We start from the raw sequence: 18,228 nt of genomic DNA on the forward strand, positions 1-18,228 counted from the left end.
GGAGCAATACTGCAGTCGGTGCATGGAAACATCAGAAAAATTAATTTCAGGTGATAGTATTTCCTTTCAAACAGTGCAAGTTCCCTGTGACATTATCTCACAATAAGCTTGGGATTAGGTTAACCTGTAGGAAATTTTTTTCACGCATGTGTCTTTGAATTAGCACGTTAAACTGAATGGCTTTTTCTTTTCATTTATTTTTGATATCGAATAGGACGCAGGAATATAAGTTAAATATGAAGTGTGATCATCTAATCAGCTAAAGTTCTCTCCTGGGAACGTTCCCAAAATTACAACCACTATACGAAAGATGGTCTGGTCCCTCTGACTATGTAAGGACATAAGTCTTGATGCCTGAGGGTTATTTTTTTGGAAGTGTACATGTCTCTCTTTCAAATTATGAGGCATTAAACTAAGGCCCCCTTCTCCGTTCTACCCAGTCAATTCACCAAGAAGAACACTTTCGAAGGCCAGGCTGAACAAGGCACCAAAGGGTTTATTCCTGAATTCCTGTCCCAGGACCATTCTAATAATGTGGGATGGCACAAAGCTGAACTTTAAAGCTTGTGTGATGGTTCAAAGTGTTGCCCGGAGTGGCACTTGGGATTTCATACATCAGAGTATTTTCCTAAATGGCAAGAAGCTAGGAATTATAGATGAGCTGAGAGATTAAGAGGTTCCAAGTATAGAAATCACTAAAATCTATTGGACAGGCACAAAAAACAACTTAAAAAAGCTAATTGAACGTTGATCATTATCTCAAGAGGTCCAGAATAATGGGGCGGGAGTTATGTCACAGCTGTACAGAGCTTTAATTTGGCTCTACCTGGACTAGTGCCTCTAATTCTGGACACCAAGTCTCAGGAAGGAGATATTGGCCTTGGGGTGGGAGCAGCACAGATTCACCAGAATGCTAGTGAGGCTTAAAAGGTTAAGTTATGAGGGCAGGTTTCATAAACTAGGCTTGTATCCCCTTAACTGTATTGTCTATAAATGGGCAATCTAATTGTGGTGTTTAAGATGATTACTGGATTTACTTGGTTGGATTGAGTGAAACTATTTCCTCTGGTGGGAGAATCCAGGACAATTAGGTATAATCTTAATATTCAGGTCAGTTGGGGGCGATGTCAGGAAGCACTTCTTCACACAAAGGGCTGCGGAAGTCTAGGACTCTTCCCAACCCCCAAAAAGCTGTTGATGCTGGCATTAATTGAAAATTTCAAAACTGAGTTTTGTTAGACAAGGATATTATGGGTTACGGAACCAAGGCAGGTAGATGGAGTTAATTCCAGGAGAATTTTATCAATTGCATAGAGACACAGAAAAGAAGGTGGATAAATGGAGAGGAAAGAAAACCACTGAACTTTGTTTAACATTTGTTTTCTCAGAGAAGAGTGTTTGATGATCTTGGCCAAGAAGTGTTGAACAATGCGTGGAAGGGATACAATGCTACACTGTTAGCCTATGGTCAGACTGGCTCAGGAAAGAGTTACTCTATGATCGGTTATGGTCCAGACAGAGGGATAATCCCATTAACTTGTGATGAGTTGTTCAAAGCGACCAAACAAAATCAGGAACATGATAAACAGTACCAGGTAAGGATTAATTATTATCAGATGAAATGTTTGAAGGTTGGTAATGGGCATTGGGGTTTAGTGGGTATTTGGGATCAATGGGCACTTGGCGAAAGACACCAGCTTTGAGATGGATAGCGGTTACTTTGGAGACTGGGAGCAGGTATTTGTAAGTAATTGATGGAAGCAGATTAAGTGTAAGATAAAGCCTAGGGTATCTAAAAGATGCTTATTTAGGTATTGCACATTATTAGTGATGGTTAAGTATTCCAGCATACTTTACAACTAGGTGTTCTAGCTGCTTTTACAAATCATTAACTATTTGAGAAGAATTGCAGAGAGAACCCAGCTGGCTATTCAGGGACAAACACCATTCATTATTCAACCGGCCTTGGGCTGAGGGGTTTGTCACCTGAGGAAAGGTTGAACAGGTTGGGTCTATGCTCATTGGAGTTTAGAAGAATGAGAGGTGATCTTATTGAAATATTTAGGATTCTGAGGGGGTTTGACAGAGTGGATGCTGAAAGGATGTTTCCCCTCGTGGGGGAATCTAGAACTAGGGGGCACAGTTCACAGTTTAAAAATAAGGGGTCTCCCATTTAAGACAGCAATGAGGAGGAATTTCTTCTCTCAGAGGGTCGTTAGTGTTTGGAATTCCCTTCCCCAGAGAGCAGTGGAGGCTGGATAACCTTTGAGAGATTAAAAATTAAAGGTTTCCTTTCAAAGATTTAAAATATTACAAAATATCTTACAGTTGGTGGTGGCAGAACTGACAGGGTAGATTCTGGGAAACAGGCATGCGGAGAAAGTAGGTGAAATCTGAAGGGAATGTGGGGATGGGATGGGTGAGTCAGAGATCAATAGCATTGGAGGATAAAGCATCTGAAAATAATAGCAGACAAGAATAGGAAGCAGAAGATAAGAGAGTATGAAATTAGGGTCAACAACGTGGGGAAGGGGGGATATGCTTGAGGGATTGTCAGAATGTGATATTGGGTGTGGTAGTATTGCAGGTACATGTAATTGGATTGAAGGATGGAGAACATGAGGACAACATAATGCAGCAATGGTAAAGGAATGAGGAAGAAGAAGACAACAGGGCAGTGAGGAAGATATCGGGAAGTGATGCTACAGGAAAGCTGTACTAAATCAACAGGAGCATTGAAGTGTTGGGAAGGGATTGAAGAAACAATAAAAGCAAGACCATTTTGGGGGAAGCAAGAGAGAAGGGATGATCAGGAACGAGGAAGAGCAACACTAACAAGGGAGTGATGACCTGGGAACAACGCAGGAGATGATAGGAATAAGAGACCGAATGAAGGAAGAGAAAAGAGAGGGTCAAGCAGAAAAGCAGAAACGAAGCAAAGCAGAGAAAGGACAGAACCAGAAGTGGAGAGAACAAAGGGTAGAAAGGGAGATGGCAACAGAAGTGGACATAAAGAGAGAAAACAGAACAGCACACACATGAAAAAAACTAAATGGGAGGGAACACAGGAAAAAGATATAATTGAAGACATCAATTTCTTTTGATAGGACAGGAATGTATCCTCCAATTGACCATGTTCAGTAAGATCTGTTTGAATATATTATACATATTCATGTTTTACTCTGGCCTGGCAACAGTGGACAATGTGTAGATTGTAATCTTCCATTACTGACCAGAATGACTTGACAGATCATGTAAGCCAAATGTGTCTTTAGGTGCTGGTTCACAAATTAAACACAGCAGTTACAAATCTATGTTCCACTATCACACAGCACTATTTTCACACATGAACAGTGTCGAGGAACATCCCAATCAAACTACACCATAGGAACAGGAAAACTCATTTAAGAGGAAATTTGATAGCTGGGATACATTATGAACTATGCTTGATATTTCTGAATGAAGTCAAAGTATTAGTTCAGTGTTAAGACTTAAAGCTTACTTTTTACTCTAAATTTTGGCCGTATAGTTCTTGGGGGGATCCAAAACAGTTGAATTTCTGATTAGAACTGGCTTGAGTTGACCTATTGTTGCCCGTTTATATTGATGGTAGAATGTGGTTATTAATTGAATCGTGATTGGCACTGGAACGTCAGTCAGTCTGGAATGCCTGGAGAGGTTAATGATATTAGGGAGAGATGTCTGTGTTATGAACATAGGATGATTTTGTTGAGTGTAACATGGCATTAAAGTCCCAAACTTTTCTTTTACAGATTTATTTCAGCATGTTGGAAATCTACAATGAAAAGGTAATTTTCCCTCTCTACTGGGATATGTATGAAATATTGTCCTCTCGCCAATAGTATGAATGTATGCTTTAAGTTGGTGATGCACTGGTACTAGATAAAGGCAAGCCCTAAAGGGATAGATTCAAAGATCTTTCCAGTGTTTTAGTCCAACGTGAAGTGATTCGCTTTGAAAGGAAGAATGAAGAGAGGCAATGCAACTTAAAATGGTACAAGTTCAAAGCGGGTGCCTTTTAAAAGAGGTTTCTGGGATCCTTACCTTATAAGCAGAGGCAATGCAATGTACATTTTATGAACTTAATTAAGCCATATTAAAAACCTTTGCATTATAGGAAAAGCTCAAGCTACCTCATCTGTTCCAGTGAAGAAGATAATATATTAGGTGCCAACAAGTTCTCCAGTTAGTTTATAAAGAGAAGTTTCTGGTTCCCACACATAGGCCAGGATTTTACAGTCAGTGTGCGGGAGCGGGCCCGACATGCTGGCACATAAAATGATGCACCATGGTTCATTCGGCAGGCGCCCGCCGGAGTCAGCTGTGTACCTGCTGATAATTAAAAGGCTTATTAAGGCCACCAAGGAACTAATTCATTTCAAATCTACGCTACCCGTCCAACCTCACGGTTGGTGGGCAGGCAAAAAGGCCAAGCGGCCTTTACGTTTTTTAGGGAACCTCATCCACAGGCGGGATGAGGTTTCCTAAACCTATTACAAATAAAATATAAACTTCTTATGAAAAATAAAAACATGTCCCATCTCACGTGACACAGTCACATGAGGGGACAAGTTTCATTAAATTTTTATTGCATGTATTTAGTTCCTTCAAAAGTGCTTCAATCTCCCTGAGGCAGCTCCGTGCCTCAGGGAGATTTTTCTGCTCTCTTTCACGTTCATGCACAAAAAAGCGCAGGCTCCGACTCCCCCTCCTCCCACCCCCCCCAACCCGCACAGGTAGCTAGCGCAACCGCTTGCGTCTTATAATGGGTGGGCCTTATTTGGCCTACCCACGTAAAATGGCAATGCGGAGCCGATCGCGGGCGGTGGTTGGGTTCCTGACCCGCTCCCGCTGAGACCGCCTGGCACAGGAAAAATTCAAGCCATAGGGTAGAATTTTACATCCCGCAGGGGGGGTGCACGCCCAACCCGATCAGGCGTAAAATTGTGCGAGAAGACGTTGGGCGAGCATCCCAACAACATCGCGCACTCGCGTGGTATTTCGCTCAGCAGGCGCGCGCAGAAGTTGGATGCGCGCCCGCCGACAATTAAGAGGGCACCCATTAATAGAGCAATCGTCTCTGATTTCTTTGTGGCCCTTCCACCCTTACAGGTGGCGGATGGACGAACCGGCCAGGCGGCCTTTGCATTTTTCATCCAACCTCCTCCAAGGGCGGGATGAAATTTCCGTTATGAAGTAAAATATAAATAAATATCAGTGGACAGCATTTTTGTCAGTTATATTTTCAGGTGCTTGGTTGTGATGCATGGACATTGTTTTTTTTGCAGCTTTTTAAACCTTTGTTTGACATTTTCAGGTCTGCAGCTCCTCGAGGCAGCGGTCTGCCTTCAGGGAGCTCTCTCGCAGCGCTCACTCCTGCCCGGCGGTGACGTCATCGCCCATCTCTTCCCTCGGCAGCGCTGGGCCTCTCAGTGCGTGTTTCATGCTGGCTGGCCATTAATTGGGCAGCCAGCATGAAATCGCAGTCAGGGGCGGATCGTGATTGGGGGCCTGTTTCCCGATCACTCCCAGGCCCGACGATTGTACGCGTCCGCCAAAGGTAAAACTCAGGCCGTAATTGTTTGACATTATCAAGGATGTTGATGGGCATGGAGGTGCTCACTCCAAAGCAGAGTGAAGACTGGGGGCACATCATTGATGTGATCAGATTTATCTTCACAATCTAAGCTTTGCCACTGGTTGAAACACCATCCTTTAAAATGGTTTGTAACCAATGGAAAGATTTTTCTTTAGACAAATATTGTTCTTAACTTCAAAATAGAATGAGAGTGAAGATGGGTGGGGCAAAGATGAATGGTAAATAAAAGATGTTAAGTTAAAATAAGTACCAAAAATGGTGAGCAATGATGTGAAAGAATAAAGCTAAGCTAATTAAGAAAAAGAGACTTGAGAAAATAAGCAGAAAAGAAGGTTTGATAGGGCCAGTGATGGGTTTACATTTTTTTTATACAGTGAGTTACTTTAGCATTATTATTACTACTTAAATGCAAAACTTACAGTAATTTGGGTAAAGTTGATAATTGTGCAGGTTTATTACTGTAAGATTAGGGTTCATTTCAGTCTCACCATTAATGAGCTGAAAACTTAATAAAACCTGCCTGTGACAGGGGGACTGGAATTTCCTGTCTTGCCAGCAGTCTAAGGGTTAAGTCAGAGACGCACGGTCTATATATTTCTACCACATCTAAAATAAATCTGTTTCCTAGGTGATTGACTTGTTATCCAAGAGTAAACAGCCTGGAGGTCTAAAAGTGCGAGAAAGCCCCCAAAAGGGTTTCTATGTGCAAGATCGAAAGTCTGTGCCTTGTGAAAGCTACGAGCAGGTTGAACAGTTGATGAAGGAAGGAAATAAGAAGAGGATCACAGCCTCCACCAATATCAACACGACCAGCAGTCGTTCACACATGATCATCACCATCCAATTCAAACAGGTACAGGTCAGTGGGTCAAGCGTGGTGACACCAGGGCAGACAATTTTCTTTGTCAGTAACCATTGTTATATTCAGCAAAGTTTCCTATTGTATAAATGACCTAGACTTAGGTATACAGGGCATAGTTTCAAAGTCTGCAGATGACATGAAACCCAGAAATCTCGTAAACAGTGAGGAAGAAAGTAACAGACTTCAGGAGGACATTGACTAGTAAAATGGGCAGACACGTGGCAGATAAAATTTAAAGCAGAGACGTGTGATGTGATCCACTTTGGTTGGAAGAACGAAGAGAGGTAACATAAATAAAATGGTACAAGTTTAAAGAGGCTTCCAGTATCCTTATCTCATAAATAGAGGCATAGAGTACAAATGTAAGCATGTTATACTAAAACATTGATTGATAAATGTAATGAGCTTGGTGTACCGGACAGGTTTCTTACTTGAAACAAATAAGTTTATTACAGAGCTCGTTCAGAAGCTACATGCTTGAACCAGGTCCAGTACTAGAAAGCTCCGCCCCTAAGATTACCCTCGCTTAGGGCTCATTCGTTAGTATAATCACGTAACCCCTAAAGGCAGTAGGAAAGATCATACCTATAATCACAACATTTCCTCCCACTTTAGTTATTTTACAGTTCCTACTTACAAAGAGTGCTTTAACCCACAACATATACATATATACAGGTCATGTGGTTAAAGCTTAAGTCTCTGAAGTGGTTTTCTACTTTGGTTAGAGTGGCATAGCTCTACCACTTGAGATTCTCCCACTGGATCAACATGATCAGGAACTGCAGCATTGGGGACATCCTTGGACAGCTGCAGTTCAGGATTAGGTACTTTTTCCCAGGGTGGAAGAGTCAATTCTTTTTCCCAGAGTGGAAGAGTCAATTACTAGAGGACATAGATTTAAGGTGAGAGGAGAAAACTATAGAGGAGATGTGCGGGGCAAGTTTTTTACGCAGAGGGTAGTGAGTGTCTGGAATTCACTGCCAGAGGAGGTGGTGGAAGCAGGTACGATAGTGGTATTTAAGAGGCTGCTTGACAAGTACATGAATAGGATGAGAATAGAGGGATACGGACCCCGGAAGTGAAAGATGTTTTAGTTGACGGGCAATATGATCGGCGCAGGCTTGGAGGGCCGAAGGGCCTGTTCCTGTGCTGTACTTTTCTTTGTTCTTTTGTTCTTTGTTCAACAGAGACATCAGGAATGCCTATTCAAAGTCGATCTGTCACCTCAGGGATTAAAGGTTCAACATCAATTACAGGTGGAAAGCTGGTTGTTGGAATGTTTCTCTACTTCTCAGATGATCCACATGTTTTCAAACAATCGGTTTTGCACTTCCATTTGGAATGACAAAGGTCCAGTTTCGGAGACAATTGTACCAGGGACCCAACTAGGTCCATTTTCAAAATCCCGCACAAAAACTGTATCCCCCACAGTAAATCTTTGAGCTTTTCTATGAATATCATGATTCAATTCCTGACTAGTCCGATTTTTCTCTACCTTCCCCTCTAAGTTTGGAAACACCAGACTTAACCTTGTGTGAAGGCAGCATTTCGCCAGTAATTCGGACGATGTTGAACCCGTAGCTGCATGAGAAGTCGTACGATATTCGAGAAGGAAACATGAAATTCGAGTTTCTAAAGTACCTTCGGATAACTTCTTCACTCCTGATTTAAAAACATGCACTGCTCTTTCAGCTAAACCATTGGATGAGGGATGATATGGTGCTGTTTTAATATGCTTAATTCCACTTAAGCTCATGAATCTCTGAAATTCTGTACTGGTGAAGACAGTACCGCTATCTGAAACAATGACTTCCGGTAGGCCACGTATACTTAAACATTGGTGCAGCTTTTCGATAGTTGCACACGATGTCGGTGATCTAACTTCATACACACCCATCCACTTAGAATGAACATCGATGATCAATAAAAACATGGTACATAAAAATGCACCTACATAGTCTATATGTAGCCTAACCCAGGGTCAACCAGGCCGCTCCCACGGATGCAGTAGAGCTGAAACAGGCAGCTTCTGTTGTTACTGACACTGGAGACAGTGCTTGACCAGGCTTTCAATGTCACTGTCTATGCCTGGCCACCGGCAAGCATTTTCATCTTCGATATGCCTGGATGCGCACTGCGAAACTCTGTCAAGAGTAGTTCTCGCCCTTGCGAAGAGACAACAACTCTTGATCCTCACAACAAGATTCCATCTTGACAATTTAACTCAGTTTTACGGGCATGGAATGGTCCTTATCTCTTCAGACACCGGTGAATTCGACCATCCTTGCAATACTTGGCCCTGGACTTTTGACAAAATTGAATCTCTGTTTGTCCAATTCCTTATTTGCTTTGCACAGACCGACAAAGAGTCCAAGAAATTCAACACAAGCACAGCTTCTTGTGGCACTGGAGCATGTACAATGTTATCTGGTAACAAAGATGACCGAGTGTGTCTGCATTTGCAATATGCACGCCCGGACGGTGCATAAAGGTGAGAAAATCAAAGCCCAATGTTGAATTCTTGCTGAGGCTATTGGTGGAATGGCTTTACCCTCATTAAATAAACCCATTAGTGGCTTATGGTCCAACACTATGGTGAAATGTCGCCCACACAGATACTGATGAAATTTCTTCACTCCAAATATTACTGATAAACCTTCCTTTTCAAGTTTGTGAATAACCCTTTTTGGCTGCAGACAGGGTTCGGGAGACATAGCCGATTGGCCTTTCGGATTTGATTTCTGTATTTTCTTCTTCTGTTTGCTGCAGAGTTTTGTCTCATCCTTCATTTCGGTATTTAAATGTGTTCTCCCACCACTGTGGTCGACACTCCCATGTCTACCTCCACGACTAGAGGCTTCCCATTTACTTGAAGGCGACAGTGATTGGTTCAGTTTTTACTGCTTTGAGATTGTGTAGGGAATAGATATCAGGATCAGCAGCTTCTGGTTCAGTTACATTGTGCACTTCGATCATCTTGGTCTGCTGTCTGATTGGCTGTCTTGATTTTGCCCTGCATTGCTTTATTATATGCCCTTTTTTGTGGCAGTCATGGTTCCTTAAATCTGCAGGTTTCCAAGATATGGTTACCCCCACATTGGTAACAGATTAGTTCTTGAATTGCTGCTGAGATGCTTCCACTAAGCCCTTTTGTTTTTTGAGCAGTAGGGACTGTTTCCCACTTCGCTGCTGCCTCTTTGGTTTTCATGCCACACCCGGTGGTGGGTTCCTGCCCCCAACTGACAAACAGCGACATATTGCACACTCTGTAAAGCCTGCGAGTCCCTGTCAGCATTCTTCATCGCTAGCACCATTTCCATGGCACGCTTCAAATCAATATTAACTTTTGCAACTAAGCAGCGCTAAATGGTGTCATTGTGAGCGCCACAAACCAACCGGTCCCGCAGCATGTCATCGATCGTATCTCTGAAGTCGCAGTGCTCAGTCAACTGCTTCAACTTCGCTATATAAGTTGCGATAAACTCTCCCAGGGCCCTTACTCTGGATTTAAACTTAAATCTCTGCATTATTACCAATGGCTTTGGTTGAAGATGCGTCTTCACGAGGTCTACCAATTCATTAAAAGATTTCAAATTTGACGCATTTGGGGTGATCAGCCTATGGATGAGGTTATATGTCTTGCTACCATAGGCACTTGAAAGAATTGCTTTCCGCTTCTCCTCCGCTGCTATTTCATTCGCCACAAAATAAAAATCCATGTGCTCTATGTACTGGCTCCAGTCTTTCATGGTCGAGACATAAGGGTTGATTCTGATGAAGGCTGGCATGACTGGTGAGAATACATTTCTTTCTTTCTTTAAGAATTGATGTACTCACATTCACAAGGGCGAGGTGCAGCATTGGAGATAGTTATCTTCATCACCAATTATAATGAACTAGATGTACTGGACAGGTTTCTTACTTGAAACGGGTAACTTAACCAGAGATAAAAGCAAATTACTGCGGATGCTGGAAATCTGAAACAAAAACAGAAAGTGCTGGAAAAACTCAGCAGGTCTGACAGCATCTGTGGAGAGAGAAAAACAAAGTTAACATTTCAAGTCCGTATGACCCTTCTTCAGAACCTAACTACAGAGCTCGTTTAGAAGCTTCGTGCTTGAACCAGGTCCATGACTAGAAAGCTCTGCCCCTAAGATTACCCGCGCTTAGGGCTCATTCGTCAGTACAATCACATGACCTCCAAAGGCAGTAGATAAGGTTATACCTACAATCACTACAATAAATAAAAATTAGGATAGAATCCCTGCGGGAGTGTTGGCACTCACTTCTATGTTCACAAATGTGGAACGAGCCATGCGAGCAAATTAACAGATGTGTAGACGGAGCTGTGCCCTTACCCCAGCGAGAGAGAAGCAATGCCTTCACAGAAGAATAAAGGGAAAAAGTTGGAGCAGATTTAAAAATATAGTCCTTATAATCATAATATAATAGGGATAAGTTTTTGATGAATTGACCCGGCGTAGGGAATGTAGAACAACCTGTGGAGGGGGCAGCATGCTGGTAAATTCGAGGACAGCCATGTAGCTGAGAAAGGGATCTCGTGAGGGAGGAGTGACAGAACTTTTTTCATTTTGTGTCTGGTCAGATTGAGTTGATACTTGGAAGTGGAAAACATTGCAGGACCGGAGAAAGGACAGGGGAGTGGGACTAATTAGTTAATTCTTTCAAAGAGCCGACACAGGCACAATGCTGTGTGATTCTATGATATTCTGGGAACCACACTTTAGAAAAGATGCCTTAGATCCTAGTAAGAGCAGAAGAGGTTTACTAGAATGATACCAGGAAAGAAAGACTTTGATTACATGGACAGACTAGAGAAATGGGTCAAAGAAGTAAGTTTTAAGCAGCACCTTTAAAAGGAGGAGAGAGAGGTGGAAAGGCTTCGGGCCTATACAGCTGAAGGCACAATCTTCAACGCTGACACAACTAAAATCGGGGACATGCACGAAGCCAAAATTGGAGGAGCGCAGAGACTGCAGAGGACCGGAGGAGGTTACAGATATAGGGAGGGGTGGAAGAAATAAGGAGGGAGAAGATTAAGTATGAGGGTAAACTAGCCAGTGATATAAAAGAAGATTGCAAGAGTTTTTTTAGATATATAAAGGGTAAAAGAGAGGCAAAAGTGGACATTTGGCCACTGGAAAATGACACTGGAGAAGTAGTAGTGGGGAACAAAGAAATGGCGGAGGAACTGAATAGGTACTTTGCATCAGTCTTCACAGTGGAAGACACGAGTAACGTCCCCAAAGTTCAAGAGAGTCGGGGGGCAGAGGTGAGTATGGTGGCCATTACCAAGGAGAAGGTGCTAGGACAACTGAAAGGTCTGAAGGTGGATAAATCACCTGGACCAGATGGATTACACCCCAGAGTTCTGAAGGAGATAGCTGAAGAGATAGTGGAGGCGTTAGTGGTGATCTTTCAGGAATCACTGGTGTCAGGGAGGGTCCCAGAGGACTGGAAAATCGCTAATGTAACCACCCTGTTTAAGAAGGGAGTGCGGCAAAAGACGGGAAATTACAGGCCTATTAGCCTGACCTCAGTCGTTGGTAAGATTTTATAGTCCATTATTAAGGATGAGATTTCGGAATACTTGGAAGTGCATGGTAAAATAGGGCAAAGTCAGCATGGTTTCATCAAGGGGAGGTCATGCCTGACAAATCTGTTAGAATTCTTTGAGGAGGTAACGAGTAGTTTAGACAAAGGAGAGTCAATGGATGTTATCTACTTGGACTTCCAGAAGGCCTTTGACAAGGTGCCGCACAGGAGGCTGCTCAGTAAGATAAGAGCCCATGGTGTTAGAGGCAAGGTACTAGCATGGATAGAAGATTGGCTGTCTGGCAGGAGGCAGAGAGTGGGGATAAGGTCCTTCTCAGGATGGCGGCCGGTGACTAGTGGAGTTCCTCAGGGGTCAGTGTTGGGACCACAACTTTTCACTTTACACATTAATGATCTAGATGAAGGAACTGAGGGCATTCTAGCTAAATTTGCAGATGATACAGAGATAGGTGGAGGGACAGGTAGTATTGAGGAGGCAGGGAGGCTGCAGAAAGATTTGGACAGGTTAGGAGAATGGGCAAAGAAGTGGCAGATGGAATACAACGTGGGGAAGTGTGAGGTCATGCACTTTGGTAGGAAGAATAGAGGCATAGACTATTTTCTAAATGGGGAGAGAATTCAGAAATCTGGAGTGCAAAGGGACTTGGGAGTACTAGTCCAGGATTCTCTTAAGGTTAACTTGCAGGTTGAGTGGGTAGTTAAGAAGGCAAATGCAATGTTGGAATTTATTTTGAGAGGACTAGAGTATAAAAGCAGGGATGTGCTGCTGAGGCTTTATAAGGCTCTGGTCAGACCACATTTAGAATATTGTGAGCAATTTTGGGCCCCGTATCTCAGGAAGGATGTTCTGACCCTGGAGAGGGTCCAGAGGAGTTTCACGAGAACGATCCCAGGAATGAAAGGCTTAATATATGAGGGTTCTGGGTCTATACTCGATGGAGTTTAGAAGGATATGGGGGGGATCTGATTGAAACTTAGAGAATACTGAAAGGCCTGGATTGAGTGGACGTGGGGAAGATGTTTCCATTAGTAGGAGAGACTAGGACCCGAGGGCACAGCCTCAGAGTAAAGGGAAGACCTTTTAGAACAGAGATGAGGAGAAACTTCTTTAGCCAGAGAGTGGTGAATGTATGGAATTCATTGCCACAGAAAGCTGTGGAGGCCAGGTCACTGAGTGTATTTAAGACCGAGATAGATATGTTCTTGATTGGTAAGGGGATCAAAGGTTACGGGGAGAAGGCGGGAGAATGTGGTTGAGAAACTTATCAGCCATGATTGAATGGCAGAGCAGACTCGATGGGCCGAATGGCCTAATTTCTGTTCCTATATCTTATGGTATTATGGGCCTTGTAGGGATTTGAAAATAAAGATAACAATTTTAAAATTGAGGTGTTAATTTGGAGCCAATGTGGGTTAGCAAGCCCAGGCGTGATAGGTGAACGGGTCTTGGTGCAAGTTAGGATACGAGAAGCAGAGTTCTAGATGAGTTCAGTTTTACAGGGGGTGGAAGGAGGGAGGCCAGTCTGGAGATATCGGAATAGTTGGGTCTGTTGAAAACCACTGATAGACAGAAATTGGACATGGTCATCTAAGTAGGGATGTTTTTTATCCAATAGTACACTATGTTTATAATGTTGACCGATTTAATAGATACTCTTGCTGCTATATTCCAAATGACAAGCATTTTAGTCACTTGAGGGATGTTTTAAAATAAGAGAGTAAGGAAGAGGAGTTCATTTCCAAGTACATCATTGTATATTTACTGAAGCTCAATTTATGGAGAAGAACCACATCCCTTTTTAAGAAGAAATGGTCAATGGTGCCGACGTTTAGTTGGCCTACTGATTGTAGAACACAAATCACATATTCTGCTTGATGTTCTCTCACACAGGTATTTTTAAAAGACCACTTAACAAAACAGTCCGACATAAACTTGGTGGATTTGGCTGGCAGCGAGAGGCAGAAGACCTCTGGTTCTGAGGGGGACCGGCTGAGAGAGGGAACCGCCATCAACCTCAGCTTAACCACGCTGGGCAATGTCATCAGGTGGGACAACAGAGAAAGCAAACTTAGACTGCATGGAGATAAGTGGGTAAAGTCGAGGTTACGTGAATTTAAATCTCCAGTTTAATTTTCTCTCCATCTTTGAAAAATATTTACAAAGAAAGTGTACCTTCTGGGAATGTCACAGTGAATTCATATCCATCTCCTGGCACCTCTGTTGAGCTTGTCTCCCGTTCACGGACACTGTAAAAGGTGTTTCCCCAAAGTCACCAGTGAACAATGTATCTGTACGTGTGTGTGTGCAGTTTCTTACCCAGGGAGTTAGAAATTTAATTTAAAATAACCCAGCAGTGAAGCATTTACTTAAAGAAAGGTTAGTTTATTTTATTCTATTGCTCTGTAAGTTACCTAAGAAAAGAGAAAGTTATGAACACATACACCCATGAAGATTAATTACAAATGAAGATAAAACAATGTTTATAAGAACTGAATCAGTTTAGTTCATATTTGGTGCAGGCCTGATATTTTTAGTATATTTTTGGTACAGTTCCACCGGCCACTGAAGTCCTCTGATACTTTGGGCTCTCTTCATGCAAGTGCTGGCAGGTTGTTTGACCTTTGGAGGCTTCGCAGTTTAGCCCAATCCTCCTTAGGATGCTTGCACGTGCTCTACGCAGCAGGAGTCACTGGATAGGGAAGGGAGAGGAAGGGAGGAAATGTTTAAATTATGATGAAAAGGCTTGGTGGACCTGCTGACCTTTGTGTACCTGTCAATTTTGTATGTTCAACAAGCAATCAAGAGTAGAAGCCCTGGTTGCTTTGTTTCCCGAGGTACTGAGGTCAGTTGCTGACATGATTATGGCAAAAAGTAATTGAAATAATCCTTAGGAATCAATTTTATTTTGTTTATGGCATTTTCCCACCCCGTCTGAAGGCACTGATACTTTTAGAGATATGTCCCCAGGCACTAAATAATACCCTAACCTGGCCATCACTCTTTCCTGTGGGCTCAGTGTGTGTTGAAGAGGAATCCTGACTTCCTTTCCAAGTGCCACAAGGGATATTATGGAGGTTATTTGCTGCCGAGCACAGATCAGCCAACTCAAGAAACAGACATGATCCATATGACTCAATACCACAACCAGATAGTGCCTTTACCAACATGACTGTCAGGCTTGTTCTCTCAGCTCTTCATGCAAATTGTTCTGCACAGTTGGTGGTTGTCTTCTTAAAGTGCTCCTCTCTTCCCGACTAACTGCAATGTGAATTGTTTTGTACGCACTGATTTGCTACATAATCTTACATATCTGATTTATCTCAGAGCATAATGCAGAGATGGCACCAGTTCTAAATCTACAACTGGTTTATTTACAGTGCTTAAAATATCACTGCAATCGCAGGGATTCAACACATATGGTTTCAGCCAGAATCCTTTGTGTTTCCAGAACCTTTTGTATGGTATCAGTTACTTTAGCTCTCTAGCTTCACACACAGGCTTAAGCATTCAAGCATGGTGAACATAGATCAGTGAACAGGCTAACGTGATCAAACACAGATCAATCAAGCTATTGAACACTACACAAATAAGTCAATGTTTATGGTTAGTAATATGTACAACATGAAAATGTTGGGCAGAAAGAAGCCAATTGGTCTATCAAGCCTGCCCCTCACTCATGATGGTTGGGGCATCATGACTAGACACGTCCTATAATTCATCCTACCCCACCTCCTCCCCTTTAGCCCAATAGTCATAACTCTGGAAAATTCTCTGACTCCCTCAGGTGATCAAGACCAGTCCAGGAGAACATGTGAATCAAGTAGTCTCTTTATAAAAATAGAAAATGCTAGAAAAACTCAGCAGGTCTGGCAGCATCTGTGGAGAGAGAAACAGAGTTTAATGTTTTGAGTCCAACATGACTCTTTTTCACAGCTTCGTTAATGCTGGACTGGTTACCAACATGGCTATCGGGAGAAGGGTTACTCACCATTTCCTCCTGAAACTACCTAGAAAGCTCTGTTGAGTTAAATGTTTATATGGGTACATTCTTTTTCTTCAACATGCTATGTAAGAAATGTTGAAATAATTAGTGTCTCCTCCACAGTTAACAGATGAAAGTCATTGTCACTTGTGACTCCAGCTGTATAAACTGGCAACCAAATCTCTCTCAATACTGGCAGTTCAATGATAAAATAAGACCTGTACTTTGTTACCGGAGCTGGATGGCTCTAAGTAAATGGGTTAGGAGCCCAGTGCAACAACAGGGTAAATCTAGCAGGTGAAGGAGGGCGATGGGTTGATGTGTCTGGTGCGACCCACACTGGCAGTTAGGCTGGAGAATCCCTATCTAAGAAACAAGTACAGAAAGCCCTGGAAATGCTCAGCAGGTCGGTAGATGAAGAAACAGATCAGATAGCATTTTGGGTTTTAGCCATAAGATTAGGAAATGCAGAGAGTAAAAGTGGCAAGACAGGTTAATGAGTTTCACAGAGAAGCATTTGATGTTCTTCATGGTCTATTGATGCATTGATGTGTTTTAGGCAAATGTCCTCTGCAGTCAGGCACGCATGGAATTTGCAGCACAGAAACAGGCCATTCAGACTGGTCTATGCTGGTGTTTATGCTGCACACAAGCCTCCTCCCACCGTACTCACTGTAGATTGTGGTGTATACGTCGACCTGATTTATGAGGCGACTCAATTTTTTTCTGGCCCCAAAAATCATGTTTTTGCATATAGTTGGTATGTAAGTCGACCTCCCCCCCACCACCAACACCCCCACCCCATCCCCCACCACCAACCCCCCACCCCACCCCCCACCCCACCAATAGTCCGCCTCAATTTTTCAACCCATTTTATCGAACTAACCAAGGTTTCATTTATTCTGTATTTCTCCCTAGTGCCTTAGCAGAAATAGCCATGGGGAAGAAGGTGTTACATGTGCCATATAGGAACTCCACGCTTACCAAACTACTGCAATCAGCTCTGGGAGGAAACAGTAAGACTATGATGGTAAATGCTTAGTGAGCAAAAGGTACAATCTGCTCTGACCTCTTGAGCAAGCAAGTCTTTTGTTCTTTTCTCTTCCTTAGTTTCCAGGCCCAGCCTCCCTGGCTCCTGCCTCACATTTTGCATTAGGCCTGCCAATACCCTGGGCTGGATTTTCAAAGGGCTGCAGAGGTGAGCGTGGAGGCGTGGAGGGCCGACAATTTCCTGCCACTGGCCTGTGTCACAGCTGAGGCCGAAACTGGGGGAGAGATGGGTGTTGGGAGGGGGTGGGGGGGTGGGGGGCAGTGAGGCGGCAACCTTCCAGTGGCAGATCTTCCAGCCTCAGGGGTCCACCTGCCCTCGTTAATTGGATGGGGCTCCCTCCCGAGGTGGCCGCTTAATTGGCCGCCTCCTCCCAAATCGCTTCCAGGGTCCCGCCACCAGCAGTTTTGGATTCATGACCCTGGACACGGTGTTGGGATCGTAACTCTGGAACAAAAATTCAGCCCCAGGTGTCTGACTGACTGCACATTCAGTAATCAAAAACTTATGTGAAATCGTGTCTTTAATTTGTGCTGTAATGTACTGCAATCACCGGTAACACGGTAAGATAACCCTACGCATTCATTAACCGAGAATATTTTAATGACTGTGCCATTTTAATTCTATATATTGATTAAGTTATTTTGTACTATGAGGACCAAGTCATGCCCACCAATGATATCATCAGCATTCACCACTGAAGTTTATAAAAAACCAGAAATGTCAAGGACATGACTAGCTTTTCAAGTCAATCATTATTCCGTGTACCAATTGTACCTCAATTACATTAAGTATTATCCTAAAATTATTCCCACATGAGATGAAGCTGATGGTGCTGCCATTACACCTCTCAGAGTGTTCCACGGTGTTTCTAATCACATGCTCAGCATTCCTTCAATATGGATCTTGGACCTTGTCTTCATTCCTGGTTATCCATAAAATTCAAGATGGGAAGGGAACAATGTGGATCACTAACTAACAGAGGAAAAAAAAATCAAAAATAGTACGTTCTTCATACTACATGAGGAGGCAGATGAGGAGGCACAATATACGAGCGCAGTAGAGAACACGAAAAAAAATAAAAGCAAGATACTGCGGATGCTGGAAATCTGAAATAAGAACCAAAAATGCGGGATAA

At 42.9% G+C, this 18,228-nt stretch overlaps 1 protein-coding gene across 1 annotated transcript in view; it reads left to right on the forward strand.

Annotated features, from left to right (window-relative positions):
- kif28 (kinesin family member 28) overlaps positions 1-18,228 on the forward strand; it is a 66,799-nt gene that overhangs the window by 5,222 nt on the left and 43,349 nt on the right. Inside the window, exons 3-7 of the mRNA XM_078557618.1 lie at positions 1,389-1,595; positions 3,774-3,809; positions 6,249-6,473; positions 13,951-14,105; positions 16,961-17,072. Coding sequence (XP_078413744.1) covers positions 1,389-1,595; positions 3,774-3,809; positions 6,249-6,473; positions 13,951-14,105; positions 16,961-17,072 — 735 coding nt within the window. The remainder of the gene's footprint in view (positions 1-1,388; positions 1,596-3,773; positions 3,810-6,248; positions 6,474-13,950; positions 14,106-16,960; positions 17,073-18,228) is intronic.

This window comes from Cetorhinus maximus, chromosome 14 (genome assembly GCF_964194155.1).
Source record: "Cetorhinus maximus chromosome 14, sCetMax3.hap1.1, whole genome shotgun sequence".
Classification (NCBI taxonomy): domain Eukaryota; kingdom Metazoa; phylum Chordata; class Chondrichthyes; order Lamniformes; family Cetorhinidae; genus Cetorhinus; species Cetorhinus maximus.